The 21,220-nt window shown below is 38.6% G+C and overlaps 1 protein-coding gene across 4 annotated transcripts in view; it reads left to right on the top strand.

The window, feature by feature from the left end:
- AGTPBP1 (ATP/GTP binding carboxypeptidase 1) overlaps positions 1-20,619 on the top strand; it is a 59,570-nt gene extending 38,951 nt beyond the window's left edge. For 2 of the 4 annotated variants that reach the window (XM_059833264.1, XM_059833261.1), the window contains 2 exons: positions 1,980-2,140; positions 19,894-20,619. In XM_059833264.1, the coding sequence (XP_059689247.1) occupies positions 1,980-2,140; positions 19,894-20,071 (339 nt within the window). In that variant the 3' untranslated portion in view covers positions 20,072-20,619. Of the gene's footprint in view, positions 1-183; positions 336-1,979; positions 2,141-19,893 lie in introns of those variants that run through there. The other 2 variants (XM_059833263.1, XM_059833262.1) reach the window with 2 other exon arrangements.
- The last annotated feature ends 601 nt before the right edge of the window (positions 20,620-21,220 follow it).

Genomic DNA, 21,220 nt, shown 5'->3' with positions numbered 1-21,220 from the left:
TCTGCCAACTAACGATAACTTCTTCAGCAAGAGATGTAGAGAATGACTGGAAAAGTTTCTGAACCATCAAGTTGTGCACATTAGTAGTCTGTGTAACAGTGAGATTACTGTTACCCTTCTCCTTCCTCTTCTGCATACTTGTTGCCTCTTGTCCTTAATGTTATTTTAATCTCTTTGGGGCAGGGATTGTGTCTTCCTGTGATTAGCATAGTGGAGCCCCAGCTATGATTGGGGTCTTCGAATGTTACTGACGTGCAAACAAATACAAAACAAAAACAAAAAATTGGCCTCTGTGGATAAGGTACTGCACTGGGAGTGAGGAGAACTGATTCTGTTCCCAGCGGGGTCAGTGACATGCTGTGAGACACTGTGCAAATCGCTTCAACCCTCTCTGCCTCCATTTCTCCATCAGTAAAGTGAGGATAATTCTTCCTTTATTAATAAAGTGCTTTGAAACCTACAGCACAAAAGCATTATAAAAGAGGTAAGTAGTATTACTATTAACAATAATACTCAAATATCCAACTCTTGTTCACTGCTAACAGGTTTCTGTACCATTTGGCTGGAGGATGGCACTGTTTAGAATAGTGGATATAGCTTTAGCTTTCTTGTTACTAAAAAGCACTTGGTTTATGAAGACTACCGAGGGGAAAAAAAAGAAGTTGCAAGAAAAATAAAACCAAACTTTCCATTTATTAAGTGTGCATATGTTCAAAACAGAAGTAGATGAAGCATGTGCGGACTGTACTATTTCTGGAGCAACATAACACTTTCTTTTAAACTTGCACTTCAAAATACAGCATCAGGGTGGCAACATATACAAAGCTTGTGTGTGTTCCTTAGCTTTTAGTAAAAAAATTTCTACTCCATTCTTTTTGCTTCAAGTGTTTTCCTACTTGATGACTTAGCTTACCACCAATTCCTGGTTCTTCTGCTTCCCTGCTTGTTTTGTCAAAGCTCCTTTTTAACTACCCTTTACCTTTAAGAGGCTTAGAAGATCCAGACTAAAATCCTTTTAAATTCTCCTGAGATACAGAAGTTGCAAAGGGGGAGATTGAGTTGGGCTGTGACATTGAATTTTTTTAGCGTGTATACAGTCAGTACTAGCCAATTCCATAATTGTTGAGGGTCACTCTAGAATATTATTCTCTTTTCATAAAGTAGTTGAGGTCAGAGGTTCTGTCCCTACATACTGCACTGCTGGCTAAATTAAAAATGAAGAATTATCTGATGGGAGCTTTATCACATATGTAAACTTGGAGAATATTACACAAGTTCTACCTCCTAAATACTCTTTGCAGAGGAAAATGCCTTGGTATATCATTCGAGTTAGAAAACAGCTATGGCTTTTGATATTTTGTTTGTTGTTTTAATTACTAAATGTGTGAATAAATGCTTTTGGAATTAACACATGTAGCTTCTAACTTACAGGAGGAGAAGAGATGTTTGTGTCAAGGAGTTACTTTGTTGCCTTAAATAGTCTTATTTATGTGCCAGAGCATAGCAATGAACTTCATCACAGCTACAGTACGAATTCACTCATTTTTTTCATTCTGATGGAACTTCTGTTGAAGAATTTTGTATTTGAAATCTTAGTATTTGAAATTCTTTTTTATAAATTTTGTCTCAGGTTTTTATATAATTTATACTTACAAACTTGGATATGATCTCTATCTCTTTTCCGATGCCGCTGGGTGAAGTCCTTTTAATATTGATGTGCTAGAAGTGTAGACTAGGAAGCTCCAAAGAAATGTGGATGTGTCCAGAAATGTCTGTTCAGCCATAAAGGAATCATGTAGTTATTCTCTGAGTTTTCTCTGATACTCTTGCTGAGTGTTTACTCTACATTTCTTAATGGTTCTGTCTTTAGAGAGAGAGACCATATTAAAATAATGAAAATTGTAATAGTAATTCTGCAGTATCTGTGGGTCTATCTGCATGTACCTATTTTGTATTTTTAAATCTTATTTTTAAATTAGGGATTGCAGATAGGGACAAGAGAACTGGAGGAGATGGGAGCAAAGTTCTGTGTTGGCTTACTGCGTTTAAAAAGAATGGCCTCACCTTTGGAATACAATCTGCCTTCTAATCTGTTGGATATTGAAAATGAACTGATTGAGTCAAGCTGTAAAGTGACAAGGTAGTACACATTTATTATATTTACTTTGGGTTTTTTTCAGGAGAAATTTGAGTTTCTCAAGTGAGGTAAAGATTCTCTCAAAAATCTTCTGCTTATCAAAAATAATGTTGATGTGTTGTGACCTCTTAGCATAACAATAATCTGCATATATTGGAAGCCTATTGTGTTGAGTCAATTGCTTCAAACTTTTAAAGAAAACAATAAATACAGAGCTAGACTCTCGCATTTGTTGCTGGGATAAACACTGGCAATTTTAATGTCGTTGGGGAGTTATTACATGCAGTAAAACTCAGTATGTCTTAGGTCTCAATTGTGTCTGAGAGGTTTTTTTTTTTTTATTACTGGCTACAGTATTAAAAATGTATTTAGACAGGCTTAAAGTACATGAGTTAAAGCACTGTAAGAACTGTAAGTTTTTCTTCTAAACTCTTTTCCTTTCCAAACCTCTTTCACCTCTGGTAGAGATATTTAACAACATATAAAGAATCTAAAATGTGTGAAATAAGGTTTGGGTTACAAAAGAAATGTCCTGTATCTGCTCAGTAGCTAGCTTATTAAGTTGCCAATTCTTAAAGCTCTAGATAGGCTTGCAAAAGTATGCCTAGTGTTGCATATTTCCATTCATGTAATTCATCACTGAAGTATCCACATGTACATGGTAATTTGGGATACACAGCAAGCAAGTGATTTCAAATGTACAAGCGTCTCTTTCTGAAAATCTGGTTAGAGATTAAATAAAGCAGAGTTCTAGACTTCAGAAGAGCATTAAATTGGAAAAGAGTAAGATGTACACAGTGTAATATGTTACACTTGGCATACTTAGAGCCAAAAACACTTTTATGGTGGCCTTGGCTGTAGCTCCAACTTAGCTAAAGCAATACTGTGGAAATTTGAGGAAAAAAAGAAATTTATTATTGTTTTTGTGCAATTATTATTGTTTTTGTGAAACAAGGAGGTGCAAGAAGGTGCTTGAGACTAAGACTTTCATTAGGTGCTAGACTAATGAGCAATTTGTCTGTAGACCGTGCAAAACTAGCGGAGATATGAGAGGGCATCTGTGGTACCCTGCGGAAGGGAGAGATGATGTTTAGTTCCAGCATTTAAACACATAAGTGTTATCAGAATGTGGAGTACGGAGAAAGACTGGAGCTTGTGTTCATGCTTAGCATTTACAGATAGTAATGAAAAGTGAAGTATAAGCTAATAGGTGATAAGAACCATAGGAGTAACAATAGGAGGGTGTCTTAAGGCAGCGGTTAAAAGTATATGAACAGTAGCTGTGATGTGTAGATGTCTATCACTCCAGTGATGGCTGGATCCCCCAGTATCATTTACTCACTAGAACAGCATTAGCATGCTTGTAATGGCCGTATTTTTACTGTCAGATCAAGTTTTGTGCTTTGGTAAGGCTGAGTTAGGTATTCCTGGAAGAGATAGGATGAGAAAAACGCTTTGGAGTAATGCACCCCGACCAGTGTGTAAGCCTCACTGAAGCGTAGGTAGGCTCACTGTGAGAGAGTCATATGGCAGATGCTGAAAAAAGCAGAAAGTGCCCTACAACTGTTGGAATGGCATTAGCATGGTGTCTCCAGTGCAAGCAAATTACAATATTTTAATCACTAAGAATGCCTTGATGTTGTTTACTGTACTAATGTAACATTGATACCGAAACAGTGGTAGCAGCAGAGAGCAGCGCTCAGCATTTGTAACATTACTGTTCAGTCTATTACTCTAAATTTTCATTTGATGTTGTATGAATTACTTTCAGCCTTGTATGGTAGGGTTTGAAATTGTAAATAAAAAAATCAGTGTCTTTGGTTTTGCAAGTGTAAAACCATATTCCACTATCTCTATAGTGTGTTTAAAAAAAAATGGGGGCAGAGGATAAACTGTGAATGTTCTTGAACTCTTTTTGTTTTATTCCTTGCCTTGGTTGAAAAATTGGCCATTAGAATGAATAAATGTAATTATCTGCTTTGCTCTAAAAAGTGTCTTGCTTGTCCATTTTTGTAGCATAGTAGTTTAATGAGCAATACTACAGGGAGATTAGCACAGAAAATCTTCCACTGCTGTTACGCCTGGGGCTGAGATAGTTGATCATCAGTTAACTATGGAAAGCAGCTCTCTTGTCATAAGCTTTTGGATTAGGAAAACAGATTCAGTGGGTTTTGTCTCATGGACAGGGATCAGCCTAAAGAGAAAAAAATTGAATTGCTTATGTGTTGTTTCATGTGTGTTGTTGTCAGGGATTACTCTGAAAGTAATCTGTTTAGCATTCTTCTTAAGTACATGAGGAGCTTACTGTCTGATAGACATTCCAGTTTTCTTTGGGATGAGATGTAAGTGGTGACAAAAGAGACCAAAACTTGAGAAGTGAAAAATGTTAACTGCTAAGGAAGTGTGTGGATGCTTGAAAAAAGTTCTGTAGCGCACCTCAGATATATTTGTTGACATAAAGCTGGGGAGCAAGGGGCAATGTTTTATACTGTAAAGGTCTTGAGAGAAATCACCAGATGGAATTCCATCTTTATTAATTGTTTTGTTTACAATTTTTCTCACAAGGCCTTTATCAAAATGAAAAGGAAAACTAGGAGATGGAGAAGGAAGAAAGAACATGACAGCTGCCTTCAAATACAAGAAGACAGATGCAAAGAGTCTGTTCTGTCTCGGGCAGACAGGACCAGGAGTAATGGCCCTAAATTACAAGGAAAAGTCAATCTAGACTTTAGGTAAAATTTCTATACGGCAAGCAAAAATGAAGTTCTGGAATAGTCATCTAGGGAAGTTGCAGAGTCTCCACAGGAGAACAGTATAGGCAGGCTTCGGTCTAGAAGGGCAGTGCGAACAGCTGAGTTAGCCTTAACACACAGAGGTACGCAAAGGGGTTGTAGGAAACTTCTTCACTAAGTATCGTACTTAAAATAAATTAGTTATTCATAAATATGAAATAGTTAAGAGTCACTTTGACTGTCTTCTTTAAAGCATTGCTTTACAGCATTCTGTTAAGCATTTGCATGTGAGCAAGGAAGTGCATATAAGGGACTGCATGGGAAAAATCCCACACCCTTTCTGGGAAATTGGTATGCTGGGGTGCCTCTTTGAAGTGTCTGCACACTAATGCATGCAGCATGGGGAATACATATGAGGAATTAAAGATCTATGTGCAGTTGCAGGGCTATCATCTTGTTGGGATCATGGAGACGTGATAGGATGCCTTGCACAACCGGAGTGCTGCAGTGGAGAGATACAGGCTCACTAAGTAAGGACAGACTGGGAAGACGAAGAGGGGCAGTTGCCTTTTATATGAGAGAGCAGCTGGAATGCATGGAGGTCTGTCTGGGGATGAATCATGAGCCAACTGAGAGCTTATGGGTGAGTATTAAAGAGCAGATAACTCTGTATGACATGGTAGTGGGTGTCTGCTGTAGACTGCCTGACCAGGAAGATCAAATGGATCAGGCCTTCTACAGACAGCTAGAAGCAGCCTCATGTTTGCAAGCCTTGGTCCTCGTGGGGGACTTCAACCACCCCAGTATTTGCTGGAGGAACAACACAGCAGGGCATAAGCAATCCAGAAGCTTCCTGGAGAGCATTGATGACAACTTCTGGAACCAAGTGATATATGAACCAACAAGGAGAGGTGCTCTGCAGGATCTGGTACTCACAAACAAGGATGTGCTGGTTGGGATGTGAACATTGAAGGTAGCCTTGGCTGCAGTGACCATGAGATGATGGAGCTCAGGTTCCCAAGAGGAGGGAGCAGGGCAAAAGGCAAGATCACAACCATGGACTTGAGGAGAGCACACTTTGATCTCTTCAGGGATCTGCTTGGAAGAGTCCTATGGAATAAGACCCTGGAGGGAAGGCGGGCCCAAGAAAGCTGGTGGATATTGAAGGACCACATCCTCCAAGCTCAAGAGCAGTCCATTACCATGAGCAGTAACTTAAGCAAAAATGCCAGGAAGCCTGCACAGATGAATGAGGAGCTCCTGGCAAAAATGAAATGTGTAAAGCAAATACACAGAAGGTGGAAGCAAAGACAGGTAACCTGGGAGGAACATAGAAGCACTGTCTTAGTATGCAGAGACATGGTAAGGAAAGGTAAAGTCCACCTGGACCTGAATCTGGCATGGGATGTCAAAGGCAACAAGAAGGGCTTCTGTAAGTACGTAAGCAGTAAAAGGAAGACTAGGGAAAATATGGGCCCACAGCTGAATGGGACAGGAGCCCTGTTGACTCATGACATGGAAAAGGCTGCGGTACTGAATGCCTTCTTCACCTCAGTCTTTACTAGCAAGACCAGCTTTCAGTAATCTAAGGACCCAGAGACTGGGGGAAGTGTGGAGCACAGACGACTTACCCCCGGTGGAAGAGGAACAGGTTGGAGAACACTTAAGCAAACTGGACTTACATAAGTCCGTAGGTCCTGATGGGATGCACCCATGAGTGCAAAGGGAGCTGGATTATGTCACTGCAAGGCCACTCTCAATGATCTTTGAATGATCATGGTGATTGGGACAGGTGCCTGAAGACAGCAGGAAAGCAAATGCCATTGCTATCTTCAGGAACAGCAAGAACGAGGACCCAGGGAACTACAGGCTGGTCAGCCTCACCTTGATCCCTGGGAAGGTAATAAAACAGCTAATCCTGGAAAGCATTTCCAGCCACATGAAGAAGGAGGCAATCATGAGTAGTCAAGATGGATTCACTAAGGGAAGTCATGCTTGACCAATCTGGTAACGTTCTACAATGAAATGACTGGCTTGGTAGATGACGGGAATGAAGTGGATGTTGTCTGCCTTGACTTCAGTAAGGTTTTTGACACTGACTGCCATAAGATCCTTATGGAGAAGCTGATGGAGTATGAGCTGGATGGGCAGACAGTTAGGTGGATTGAAAACTGGCTGAACAGCTAAGCTCAGAGGATGGTGATCAGTGGCACAAGGTCTAGGTGGAGGCCAATAAGTAGTGCTGTACCCTGGCGGTCAATACTGGGTCCCATCCTGTTTAACATCTCCATTAATGATCTGGATGATGAAGCAGTGTGTACCCTCAGCAAGCTTGCAGATGACGCCAAACTGGGAGGAGTGGCTGATCCAGGGGGACCTTGACAGGCTGTAGAAATGGGCTGACAGCAACTTCATGCAGTTTAAGAAGTGCAAAGTCCTGCCCCTGGGGAGGAACAACCCCATGCACCAGTACATGCTGGGGGCTGACCATCTGGAAAGCAGCTTTGCAGAAAAGGCTGTGGGGGTCATAGTGGGCACCGAGTTGAACATGAGCCAGCAATGCGCCCTGCCTGCAAAGAAGGCTAATGGTATCCTGGGCTTCATTAGGAGGAGTGTAGCCAGCAGGTCAAGGAATATGAGTCTTCCCCTCTCCTCAGCACTGGTGAGGCCACATCTGGAGTACTGTGTTCAGCTCTGGGTTCCCTAGTGCAAGAGAGACAGGGACATACTGGAGAGAGTCCAGTGAGAGGCCCCTAAGATAATGAAGGGACTGAAGCATCTCCCAGGGGAGGAAAGGCTGGGAGAGCAGGGACTGTTAGTCTGGAGAAGAGAAGGCTCAGGTGGCATCTTATCAAGGTGTACAAACAGCTGAAGGGAGGTTGTAAAAATGATAGACCCAGGCTCTATCCAGTGGTGCCTGGTCACAGGATAAGAGGCAATGAGCACAAACCATAGAGCAAATTCCATTTAAGCATTGTATATATAACAGTTACATACATATTTGTCGTGAGGATGCTCAAACACTGGAACAAGTTTCCCATGGAGGATATGGACTCCTTATCCCTGGAGATACTCAAAAGCTGTCTGGACGTGGTCCTTGGCAACCTGCTGTATGTGGCCATGCTTGAGCAGGGGAGTTGAGCAAGATGACCTCCAGAGGTCCCTTCCAACCTCAGCCATTCTGTGGTTCTGTGAGAAGGGGGAAGTTTCTTTAAGCCTGTCCTCAGAAGACACTGAGTGCTGGTGTTGTGAGCAGCTTCAAATTGGAGTGCTAATTTAGGTAATAAGAATACAAGGTTCTAAAATCATAATCTAGTTGCATTTCTCTCCCTCAGAACTTTTACAGACAAGCTCCTGATCCCTTGGCATTTGTGCCATATAGGCTTTAATAATTTTGTAAATATGAATTCTTCCATAAATACAAGCTGGCTGTAAGGAAGTTTCACTTGACAGCTATTGTGGACAGCCTCTAAACAATAGCCTTTCAGCAACGGCACATGTTTCTTTCTTGAGTTCCTTGTGTGCATTGGTGCAGCGTGTTGAACTTCAAAATTTAATACTGGCATGTTACACCTATTTCACAGAATCACTAAGGTTGGAAAAGACCTGTAAGATCATCAAGTCCAACCATCAACTAACACCACCATGCCCTACTTCCCAGTTTTCAAAAGTTTTACTTTTTTTTTCATTTGCAGCTACTATTTTATGTTAATGAGAATCTAGTATTTTTCCTATCCATAAGTGTTGTATCACTGTCAATTTTATTAGAAGTAAGCTTCAGTATAAATGTGTCTCTTTGAAATATTAAACCTCAGTTACAGCATTTTGAATCAAGATGTGGTTGTGAGTAATTAATTGTCAGGGTGGCATTGAAAAACAGCCCCAGATTTCCACATAAATTTATATTAATAGCTGCTTCAGATACAGAATCTGTATTTTATATTGCCTCTGGAGAAAGTTAGCATCCCACTTCACAGGTAGTTAGTGGTTGTTCTTTGGAAAAAAATTACGTGCTGGATTTCTGTTTGTTAATGTTATGTATGATGGAGTGGCCTTAAAACAGCACCTGTTGAATTGAGGAATGTCATACATGAGTCACTCCCCATAGTATCTGCTGGAGAGCTAAAGACACATCAGAAAATACTTTAGTATCAGGATGGGATAAAAAAGAGTGAGGAGTCATGTACCAGCCAGCCTTTTAGCATACCGCTTTCCATGAACACATGCACAAAAAGTCCAGTTCTAAAGATATTTGAAGGAAGTGAATAAAAAAAGTAACTATAGTTCTTGACCTTCTTTCCAGGGTCATGGGGGGAGAAGCAATTGGTCATGCTTTACCACTCTGGTTAAGGTTTTAACTGATCTGCAAACAGTAGACAATTAGGTGCAATTGTGGTAAAGAAGTAGAAAACTGTTGTGTGGGTTAAATGTTGGTGCTAGATGTTACCTTAAACTAAAAACTAGTATTTCTGAAACTTTCAATCGATCAGCACAATCATTTATTGAGAAAGATTTTCTCATTTCAGTGAAACTAAATCCTACAGTAAAGGTAACGGTTATGGTTCTGATTCTGGAATAGGATTTCCGTAGTTAGTCTGTACACAAGTTGATCCGCTTCTTTGCAAGTATGTACAAGCATAAACATAATCCTTCGGACTTAATGGTTCTTCCATTTCAGACTTTTAAAGCGCATTGTTTATGATGGGTATGAAAGCGCCTCCAGTGAGTAAAAGGTTGTTACTGCTTTCTGTTTGATAGCAAACTTGAGTAGTGCTAGATGAGGAAAAAAAACAAATGGGAAGGTGGGTTGTTTTACTGTTACCAAATAAAGCAAATCCCGGAGAGAGGGATATGAATAGACATGCATAGTTTGGAGTTCCTTCTCCAGCTAAAATACCTCATTAATCCAGCTAGCTCTAGAAAAACTATTATGTACCAAAATGAATTGCATGTAAAGTACGAGCATGCTGGGGGCAGGGGGAAAACTGCCGCTGACTTGATTTATATTTTGTTGGTGGGAGCGAAGGGCATGGGGACTGTTTTATACTGGATTTTCTGAAAGCACAAATAAAAGACTTACTACTGCAAAAATGCAATGTCATTGGCTTGGCACATGTGAGCATAGATGAAAAATAACATGAGGCTCATAATAAGGTTAATAATATTGAGACTGTACATGGAAATGTTTATAATCCTGTTGTGTGAGGAAGGTAACTGGTACTCAGGAACTTCAAAAAACAGGAAGGTTCAGTCTCCATCCCAAAAAAGCAGGCCATGAAAATCACAAAAGTAATTGCACGGTAAGATGAAATTTTAACTTGGAGAGAGATTGTTGAATAACTTCGTTTAATGTTTTGAAACTGAATTTGTATATAGAAAAAAAAAAATGCCCCTAATCGTGACCTTTGGGTGTTACACAGATACACATGATGAAAGATAATAACCAAATGCTTCTGCACTAAAGAAATTAAGATAGTGGAAAAAAATCAGATTCTGTGCATGTTAGAGTTACAGTTTTTATCAGATAAGGAACATTGACATAACAGGTATTAAACTTTATTGGAGAAATCTGTTAACAACTGTTTAGATTTTTCTAATGTCAGATGGCTTTGTTTCTTAAATTATTAAATGTGAATCTATTAAATGTAAATACTTTAATAACGCTAAAATAGAAAAATATGTTGCATGAAGTGAGAAAATAGGTACCTTGCTATCAGTGCTCATTTAGCAGTACTGTATATGTATGTGAGAATCTGTGATGGAAAAATTAAATGTGTAAATTCCAACAATTTATCTTTAAAATGTGACTGAAATATGTTGTGTATTTGTACCTGACTCTCTATATGTTCTGACCCCATCTTAAAAGTGATTTGATAATCATGATTATTCATACAGAGACCTATTTCATTGAACTCAGTGGAAATGCTTTTTATTTGGAAAGTGGGAGTGGAATCAGACACTTAACAGGGAATATTTTTCAGAAAAAACTGCAAACTGTACTGCTGTCTGTGTCACTACTGGAATATTGACCTAATATCACACTGTCACTTTTTTCCAAGTGTGAATTTTCTTAAACTGTATGTGTAACCACAGCAGGCTTATGTAGAGCCACTGATTTGTCTGTACCTGCTGATGCATCCTCAAACAGATTTGTTTAACCAAAGTTACCTAAGCAATCATCTCTAATGAAAAACATTGAAAAATATTTAAGTACATAACACTTAGTCTGGTAAGATGCTCCTCTAGTAAATCTAGAACAATATGACTGTGCTATCTGGATAACTGGTTTGGCTCTTTTTTATTTTGATAGCTATTCTTAGTGCCATAGAAGCCATGTACGTACATAATTTTTGCATAAGCAAGAAACTGTAGTTTTGTTCACAGTACCTCCACTGGTAGCAATAAAAGTGCCTTATAATAATTTATGTTTGCACATAAATTCTTTCATTCTTTGCTAATGGGATTAATACTGCCATAGGTGGAATTAAGAAATGGTTCAGTTTTTGTTTCTGGAGGCTCAGAAGCCGAGTTCTGCCATATACCTTAGGTCGTCAGACTTTTTGCCTCAATTACTTGGAAAAGTCTGTCTAGAGCAGAGCAATTTTATTCTGCTCCCCAACAAATATGTCCACATGACAATTGGACCAGATATTATTGGGGTCCAAGTTTCCTATCTTTGGTAGCATTCACTGCATGTCTCAGCATAAAGTTCAAAAAACTGTGCTGTTTATCGATGACGATACTCCAGGGAGAAGTCTCATGTTATTTAGCGAAAGGCTTATATTCAGAACTGAAACACATACTGTAAAACAGGTTGTAGTTAGAGGTTGGCTGTTTTATGCCATAATGGAGATACCATGTTCCTCTATTCTGGATAATATTTAAAATAAATTTTAATATAATAGTCTTTTATAATGAATTCTATTGAAATCCGCTTCATACTTTCTCAGGAAGTACTGAATGAGGGCATAGTAGATATAGGTATTGATGAGATCTTTGCTCCTCCTCAAAAAAAAAAAAAAAAAGATAAGGAATATGCAGACTTTAATGCTGAAGAAAAGTGTGGTTCAGCATGGATTTTCCCCTGGTCTTTCATAGTGGGGTTTTTTTTGGTGTTTGGTTTTTGTTTTTGTTTTTTTTTTTTTTTTTTAATGTGGGGGTAGGTTCTACTTAAGCAGTATTTCTGTATGATAACTGAACGAGTTTTCAAGGCTATGCTGTATTTCCCTCGTACAGTGAAAAAGAAGACTGGGCACTACCTCAAGATGTTGCAGTTCATTCAGATTCCATAATCATAACTTTTCTTGTCATCTTGGGGGTGTGAGAGGCACTCCAGAACATTTTGCTAGAAGGCTTCAACTAATTTCCATAGCTATGATGAGCAGCAGCTCCTGGTGAAACCTCTAGTAAAGCTCAGCTTTTCCCACTTCCCAGTCCAATGATAATGAAATGTAGAGAAGCCCATGGCTGATGTTTCTAGGTACTCTTACAGCTGATGCATGGGAGAGTTGGGCATGAGATCTCACTGCTGTTTGGAGAAAAAGTTTGCTTGGTAGGGTTTTCTTTCTTCACACCCCACCCCCCAACCTGTAAGGATCTGGCTACTTTTCTGTGCAGCAGAAGTCCCTCTCTTTGTAGCTCACAGGAAATAGATTTTAATTTAATTTTTTCTATTTCTTAGTGCTTTAAAAAACAGGTTTTTATTAACACCTCTTGAAAACTTTATGCCAGATCTGTGAAATATGTTGTCCATTTGTCCTTTGATTCAATCCTTGAATCCTTGTATCGTTACTTACCATTAGAGATAAATGAGAAGCTACCTACCGAAAATGCAGATAAAAAATTAATGAATAAGAAGTATAAAAGAGAGTAGTTTTTACACAGCTGTAATGTCCCCTTAATGTTAGAGTAGAGCAGTGAATGAGATTGTAGTTATTTCCCTTGTGTTTTGGATGCTGCTGGAGTTACTTTTTACAAAAACACAATTTTAATGCTTTAGAGGATAAGCAGGCAAGTTTAAACATTCAAGTCTAAACACACAGAAGCACTGCTTTTATTTTTTGCAAATGGTTTTGAGGGTTTCTCAAATTCTTTTTGGTTTGACTGGTTGTACTTAAAATGACCAAGTAAATGTTAGTAATTTAAAATATACCTCCTGTATTCCATTACACATAGGCTTAGTTTCCTTGAGTTCATGTTGAACCATGTCTGAAACATAGCTGACTTAAGAAAAATAAAGCAATTAAGTAGATTTATTTCCTTCTGGCAGTGCACTTTAACATTTTAAGTGATGAATTAAACACTTTATTTTTCTTTAATTATTTCAAACCCATTTGCCAATGGTTTGCTCCCAGTTCCAAATGGAAGAGATTAAACTAAATGTAATACTGATCTTGTAGTTAGAATTATAGTTGGTATGCAGACAGGTTTGATAGGGTCTGTATGCAATGAAACAAAAACACATGACTGCAGTCATAACTATAAGGACTTCCTGCAATTATTTTTTGCGCAATAACTTGACCTCTTTTTGGAAATTCTAGTCTTTTTATTGATTGTTTTGAAGCTCATTGGTGTGTTCTAGAACATGGTGTATTTTTGTTTGTTAATTTGATTAAATTATAGCAGAGAAGCAGACTGAGCTTTTGGGACTCAGCATGTTTAGAAAATAGGAGAAAAAATAGACTGCCAGAAGGAGCTGTGGGAAAGAAAAAAACCTGAGGCATAATCCATTTCCTGCACTTAGTCTTACACTTGAGAAAAGGCATCAGACTAGTGGGGCAAGGAGTGAGGGGTACATGCAGTGAGAATGTGTCCAAGGTCTTCTTGCAAAGGGTCTCTCTCTACGCTGCCAGAAGGAAACCGGATTTGTCCTACTTTATTTCCGTCACCCTTAATAACTCTTAAACTTTGCCCAGACATTTGCATACTTCTAATCTCCTTCACCTGGAAGTAAAAGTTTTTTTTTTCCTTCCCACTCTCCTGCAGCGTTTGAGCTTTTCATGGCCTTTCTTCCAGTATCTTAGGAGTACAATTTAGCTAAAAAGAAGGTGTCTTATGCCACAACTTTTGTCCTGTCTGTCCCTTCCAGAAGATTGGAAGAAAAAGCTATTGAAGATGAGACCCAGAATTTCACTGGTGGGCCTGGTGGCAGTGCCCATGCACCAAAACCCTCCTCTGGCCTAAGTGAAAGTGATTGCTTTTAATTCTGTGTAGACTGTAGCAACGGAGTACTGTTTGTCTTGTCTAGGGCAAAATAAGGAAACTAGTAATCGAGGGAAAAAAAAAACCCAAAACAAATAGAAAAAGTAAGTGTGGTGAACAGGTTATATATTCTTCATACAATTTTTCAAGCTTTTCTTCCACTCCTGGTAGCATGATCCAAGTATTAGTGTGGGCTACAGTCAATGATTGTTGAATCCAACTGATTTAATCCAGTTTTGAATTTTACAAGATGTATTTCAGGGTAACAGCATAAAGAAAGTGTTGAAATTACTTTTTATTAAGCTGTGGAGTGAAATTTTGTAACTCTGAAAGTGGGGATATTTAAAAACAAGACTTAAATGGAATTTGGATACCCAGCTTCTTACGGTTTGGAAAGGAGTTGGACATGTTGTTCTCCTCTTTAGCCTTGGAAATTCACATGAGGAAATATACTTACTACTTGGGAAAAACACATAGGTTAAGAGCTCCTGAAGGGGACAGCACATGTAGCTGCATGTGTGACGTTGCCTGCTGTAGCAGCTTTGCTGATCCCTAGAAGAGAATATAGACCCTAAAAGGAAATGAAAATTATGGAGAAACTATTCCTTTGTGATACTTCCTGACTCTCTTACTCCTCTAAAATTTTCCCTCCCCTGGCAATGCAGTTTTAAAAGGAATCATTAATTCTTCAGATTTTTGTCTCCTTCCTTTCCCAACTCCCCAAATAGCTGCAACTCTCCATAGTTTGGCAGGGAATATTTCTTAATTTTTTCTTCCAAAGTTTTAAAATGTATACACTTTCCCTGTAGTCTCAGAAAACTGCTGATCTCCGTGGGATTGAAATTGGTAACAGTTGTGTCTGGATGGTGGATTAATTTCTCTGTAATTGAGTCATAAGGATAATGAAAAATCCAAGTATTTCTTTTGAGGGACAAATAAAATTTTAGTTTGAAAAAATACACCATGTTAGTGACTAGGTTTATTCTTTAATATGTTTGGAGCATTAATGTAAATAAGAAAAAACATAGTAAGGGATTGTTATAAAAAAAAGGTAATTAAAATATGTTTTAGAAAAAAGTTGTATTAATTCATAAATTCAGTGTATTCAGTGGCAGGTGATGTAGAAAATACTTTTTTTAAATGAAAGGGATATTCTCAAAGTTATTCACAAACATGAAGACCACAGTATTGCATCAGGTATATTAATCAGGTATTTAGGAGTTCATCTTTTTACCCATAAAATGTTAAATGTTTAAAATCTGCAAAACTTCAGGTTTTCATACAATATTCTCTTTTAACTGCTGTGACTTCAAAGAAAATACACAGATTATGCAATCCCTTACCTTACAGAACTGTAGTTCTGTGATAAACAACTTCTGAGAAAAATAATGGTTTCCTTTTAAAAGGAAAAGCGGGAGGTGTAGGGGTAGAGGAAGAGTGATTATTGAGCGAGTTAATTAGAAACAGCCCAAGGGAGAAGTTAGGAAATTAAACCCCATAGAATCAGCATGACAGCGGCTAAAAATATATTGTCACAAGATATGCTGAGGGTGGGGAGTGGCAGGGAGGCAAATAAAGAATTTGATTAAACAGCAAGAAATTTTTTCAGGTGTTTTGACTTCTAAATTTCTTGTGACCCAGCCTCAGTAAAATAGTGGAGTAATAATTACACTTTGCAGATTCATGCTAACCTATAGAATAAAGATTGCTGGAAGGTTAAATATCCAAGGTTAACATTTGCTATGTCTGAAGAAAACGTGCCATGGGAAAGCAAATGTACGTGAGTGGTATGAGACAACAGGTTTTTCCTTTGAATGTAGAAAGTACTTGGATACCATTTTATGAGGAACAAAGACTCAAGAAAGGGAAAGTAAAAAAGTAATCTTAATAAATATAATCCTAATGTTTATTTTCAGTAATAAATGATTGAGAAGTCATGGTGCATTGTCCTGGATGGTAGTAGAAAGTTAAGATTATTATGAGGCAGATTTCAGAGCCAGTTTTTACGTTAAAGGTTTATGGACCTTTGAAAATAAGATCTGTAAATCTATTCTAATGGTACTTTTCTTGAATAGAGAAACTAATTTATAATGTTGATTTTTATTTTGTTAAATGGGAAATGTCAATGAAAAGCATCCTCCAGTTTCGGATGAGAATTTTGAATGTACACATGCCAGACCAAATGTCTAAAATGTGTTACATCAGACACACTGACTTCAAGACTGTGCACAGTGGCTGAATTTCTAGAAATTAGGGGCATGCCTATATGCTTACATGTATGTGAATAAGTAAAATAAATTTATACAAATATAACAAAAATACATATTGAATACATATAACTGTGTGTTTTTCAAGACAATATAAAATAGGACATATTCTATGAACTGACAAGCCACTTCGAAGAGGTCAGCTATGTGGTTTGCTTGTGTGTCCAGTTCTGTGTTTTCTCCTTAAAATAGGTTTTGTTGCGTTGCTTTATTAAACTGGATCAACTATGTGAGTTTAATTTCCAAATAATGAAACTTATTAAAAAGAATGTATAGAATGTAAGAGCTTTACTCTTCTATATTATAAAAATTCATGTCAGTGAGGTATAAGTGCCTACTGTAAGGCATTAGCATCCCATTGTTAGTAGTTAGTAAAATATTTGTCGTAGAAAACTACAATGAGCTATGTCAGTTTCAGTATTCAGAATTATTAGTTAATATTGGGCCAACATTCAGATTTAATGGCTCCATTTCCTGTGCATTGAATTACACAGTCTATCTTGCAATTGCAGTGTGGATTCCTTGCATACAAAACCTAACAAATCATTATCTGTGTTAAGTGATCAGAAGCAGAAGTTGCAAAAGAGCTGTGCACTCGTTGGAATGTGATACATTTGATGAAGTTCCTTTCATTTAGTTTTTTAAATACATTAAACATTTAAACTTTTTTTTTCCCCAACTTTTTTTTCCTTAGAAGAAGTGTTGGTAGGTAGTGACTTCCTACGTCACAGGTTGAAAGCACAGAATAATTGTATTCCTTTGCTGGTTCTACCACAGGTTCTTCATGTAAAGCATGTATCCTTATGGTATGTTGGGTTCCCCACCTGTAAAATGAAAGACACATCTTAGCAAAGATACTGGGTATTTTCCTCACTATTTTTCTCTACTAAATTGAAACAATTTTGTTTTAAACACTCAGTTCATTAACCAGCATAGTGGGTTGTTGCCCTAGTTACGGCTTAAATAATCTTTAAAAGTATTTAGTTTTGTGGAACATTCCTTTTTGTGTGGCTTAATGAGTAAAAGCTTGTTTAGTGAACCATGATACAGATTGTTGCAAAAGTAAATCCTGAGACAGTGAATGAATTGAATTTTCAACAATTTATTTTCGTGCTGTTTTAGGTCTTCTGTCCTTTTTTTTTTTTCTTTTTTCCCCTAAGCTAGGACTAATAATTCTTCTCATTTGTTCTTCTCCCAATATTTGAATTAACTGTCAACAGCACAAAACATTACAGTGTAGCGTGTCATTGAGGGTACAGGTAGAGGAAGAATACTGTGACATTTATTTATGTCTAATTGAGATTGCATTGCAGATTTCAGGTGGTCCACTTAAGCTCCTAAAAGACCTTTAGAAAGAAGCGGTGATAAATCCTTTTGATTATAAAGCCACAGCCAAGCTAGGTTGTGGTGTGCCTTAAGACAAAATTCAGCAAAATTAATATGCAAACATTTCTAAAAGTGCCCTGTGATCTTTCTCAATAAGAACATTCTCACTGTTTTGTATGAGTTCTGTATGATTTGATTATTAGGTAAAATGCATTACAAAACCTTCTTAGGAATTCGTCTGAATATAAAATTACTTATGAAATATTTAGGATTACTTAGTGCTTTTAAGCAGATAGTTTTTTATGTCCCAAGGGAGGTTAGTAAAACAGGGTCTGGAAAACACTTTTTTCTTTTTTTCTCTCCTCTGTCCTAGGGACATGAGAGGATCAGAAAGTTATGTTTTAACCTTTCTCCGGTTAATACTGAAGGTGTTAGTCCTCTTATTCTTGGAGGCCATTAGTTAAGGGCATAGACTGTTCTGTGGGCAGTGGCTCAGTTCCTTAAATCCTCTGCCTCTGAGTTGCAAGGCTTAACATACAAATTTTAAGTTTTAACTGCATGCAAGTGTGTGAGGACCTGATATGAGTCAAGTGATTCATATAGGAACTTAATCTTAGTTGTAGGTGTAAACATGAGTACTTGTTTTGTCATCTCTGGTACATACAGTGTAATTGCTCACAATGCTTTTCGGTAGAATGTGTGTTTTAATAAAACACAGAGGTTTCCCAACTGAATTTTTAGACTCTCATCTGTTTTTTTAGTTTATTTATACTTTATAGCAACTGCTACTTCTGAGTTGTATCCTTGTGCTGGGTTGACCTTGTCTGGACTGCCAAAGCCACTCTGTCACTCCTCCTCCTCAGCTGGACAGGGGAGAGAAAATACAATGAAAGGCTCATGGGTCAAGGGAAATCACCATTACCGTCACGGGAAGAACAGACTCGACTTGGGGAATTAGTTTAATTTATTACCAATCAAATCAGAGTAGGATAATGAGAAATAAACACAAATCTTAAACACCTTCCCCCCACACCTGTCTTCTTCCCAGGTTCAACTTTATCCAGAGCTCTCTACCTCCTCCCCTGGAGTGGTGCACGGTGACAGGGAATGGGGTTTGGGGTCAGTTCATCACATGTTGTGTTTGCTACTCCTTCCTCTTCAGGGGGAGTTCTCCTCACTCTCTTCCCCTGCTCCAGCATGGGATGCCTCCCATGGGAGACAGTCCTCCATGAACTTCTCCAGTGTGAATTCTTCCCATGGGCTGCAGTTCTTCATGAACTGCTCCAGTTTAGATCCCTTCCACAGGGTGCAGTGCTTCAGGAGCAGACTGCTCCAGTGTGGGTCCCGCACAGGGTCACAAGTCCTGCCAGCAAACCTGCTCCAGCGTGGGCTTCTCTCTCCATGGGTCCTGCCAGGAGCCTGCTGCAGTGCAGGCTTCCCATGGGGTCACAGCCTCCTTTGGGCATCCACCTGCTCCTGCATGGGGTCCTCCATGGGCTGCAGGTGGATATCTGCTCCACCGTGGACCTCCATGGGCTGCAGGGGCACAGCCTGCCTCACCATGGTCTTCTCCACGGGCTGCTGGGGAATCTCTGCTCCAGTGCCTGGTGCATCTCCTCCCCCTCCTTCTTCCCTGACCTTGGTGTCTGCAGAGTTGTTTCTCTCACAGATTCTCACTCCTCTCTTCTCTGGCTGCCGTTGTGCAGTTGTTTTTCCCCCTTCCTAAATATGTTATCAGAGAGGCGCTACCACCGTTGTGGATGGGCTCAGCCTTGGCCAGCGGCGGGTCTGTCTTGGAGCCCGCTGGCACTGGCTCTGTAGGGGAAGCTTCTTGCAGCTTCTCACAGAAGCCAACCCTGTAGCCCCCCACTACCAAAACCTTGCCATGCAAACCCAATACAATCCTTCTGCAACAGCTTCTGATACTGCTATAATTATATGAAGTTTTTGCAGGCCATTTGTGTAGGTCTATAATGTGTAGTTAATTTGTCACGGCACATCTGGGTAACGAGTTGTGTATGACTGACTAGTTCAGGGTCTTACAAATGTGGTTTTGGCTCCCAGTTGTTTTATGTGCAATTAAAAAATCAATACTATTTCAGGTAAACTGTCTCTTTCCTGAGGTAATTTTTGTATTATTGTATGTCAGGATACGGACAGGGCATGATCTGAGTGTATTGTTCCAAGTAAAACTTTTAACATGATTCATGCAACTTCTTGTTCATTATAGCCCCACTACATACGTTTTGGATGAAGATGAGCCTCGCTTCCTTGAAGAAGTTGATTACAGCGCAGAGAGTAATGATGATCAAGACATTGAATTAGCTGATAATGCGGGTGATTATGAGGCATCTAATCAAGAAGATGGACTTTCAGACTCAGATTCAACAAGGATACTCCTTTCTTGAACCATTTTTGCAGCCAGTAATAGGAAATTAAGTATCCTGGATTTTCACAGTCAAATACTTCTAGCTTTTGTCTACCAAGGGGATAAGCTTAAGGAAACATAAATAACTGGGCGCTGCCTAGCTCAAGGACAATAAATATTTCTGATTTCTGATAAATTGGCATTTGTTTTATTTAAAGAGTTCTGTGTTTTCTTTTAGCACTAAATAGATAAATTTATTTACTGGTTCGTTTTCTACTAAAGAGCACCGCATGGCATTTTGAGTCCTTAAACCCTGTCATCAGAAAAATGGATTATAATTGGTGGTGTGTCAGAGTACAGAAACTAATTCTTTGTGGTACGGTTCTTTGAGTTGCTTCCTGAAAAATATATATGTACAGATTTTCTAAATTAATTTGTGTATGTCTGTGTATATGCGCGTGTGTATACTGAAGTGAAGAGGTTATTTTTCAACATTATTTCAAAGATACTTGACTGTGTTTTAAGTAATGTAGTGCCTGCTCTGGAACCATTCAATAATTACTGAATTAAAAATGAAAATGTGATGTATGAATTGTTGCACTTGTTTCTTGCTTCTGAGGATTATATGGTTTTGCCACAGTACTAGGCGAAAATATATAATGTCTGTTCACAGTTCAGGAATTTTGCACAGTGACCAATGCAGCCTGTGCTTACAAGAACTATAGACTTGTATAAAACTCTTTCCCATAAAGTAGGCATAGTTTAATATGAAGAGGTTGGGTTTTTTTTAAGTGTACATGACTCCAACAAGTGGTTAAATAAGTACACTGTATGTATGTTCAGCTACTGAGTTGCTCATTTTTTCCTGTTCAATGTGCACGTAGTTAAAAAGAGTTCACTTTACTGGGGGCACATTAACTCTATACCCAATTCAAATGCTTCAAGAGGGAAGGTGCATTCTGGTTTAAATATCTTTTGCCTGGTCTTAATCCAATGTTAACCCTGCTCTGAGAAGGAGATTGGACTGTAACTTCCTGAGGTCTCTTCCAGCCTGAATAATTATTCTGCATTCTGTATTCTTCATGTTTAAAGTCAAGCTGTCAGGCACAGGATTTACATTTCTTCATCTTCTCCTGTCATCTACTAATTCTTATTGCCTCTTGCCTCTGCTTAGAATAAGTTCTAATAG

This window comes from Gavia stellata, chromosome Z (genome assembly GCF_030936135.1).
Source record: "Gavia stellata isolate bGavSte3 chromosome Z, bGavSte3.hap2, whole genome shotgun sequence".
NCBI classification, from domain to species: Eukaryota; Metazoa; Chordata; class Aves; order Gaviiformes; family Gaviidae; genus Gavia; species Gavia stellata.
The sequence above is the reverse complement of the archived record's forward strand: the minus strand, read 5'-3'. Positions and strand labels throughout refer to the sequence as shown.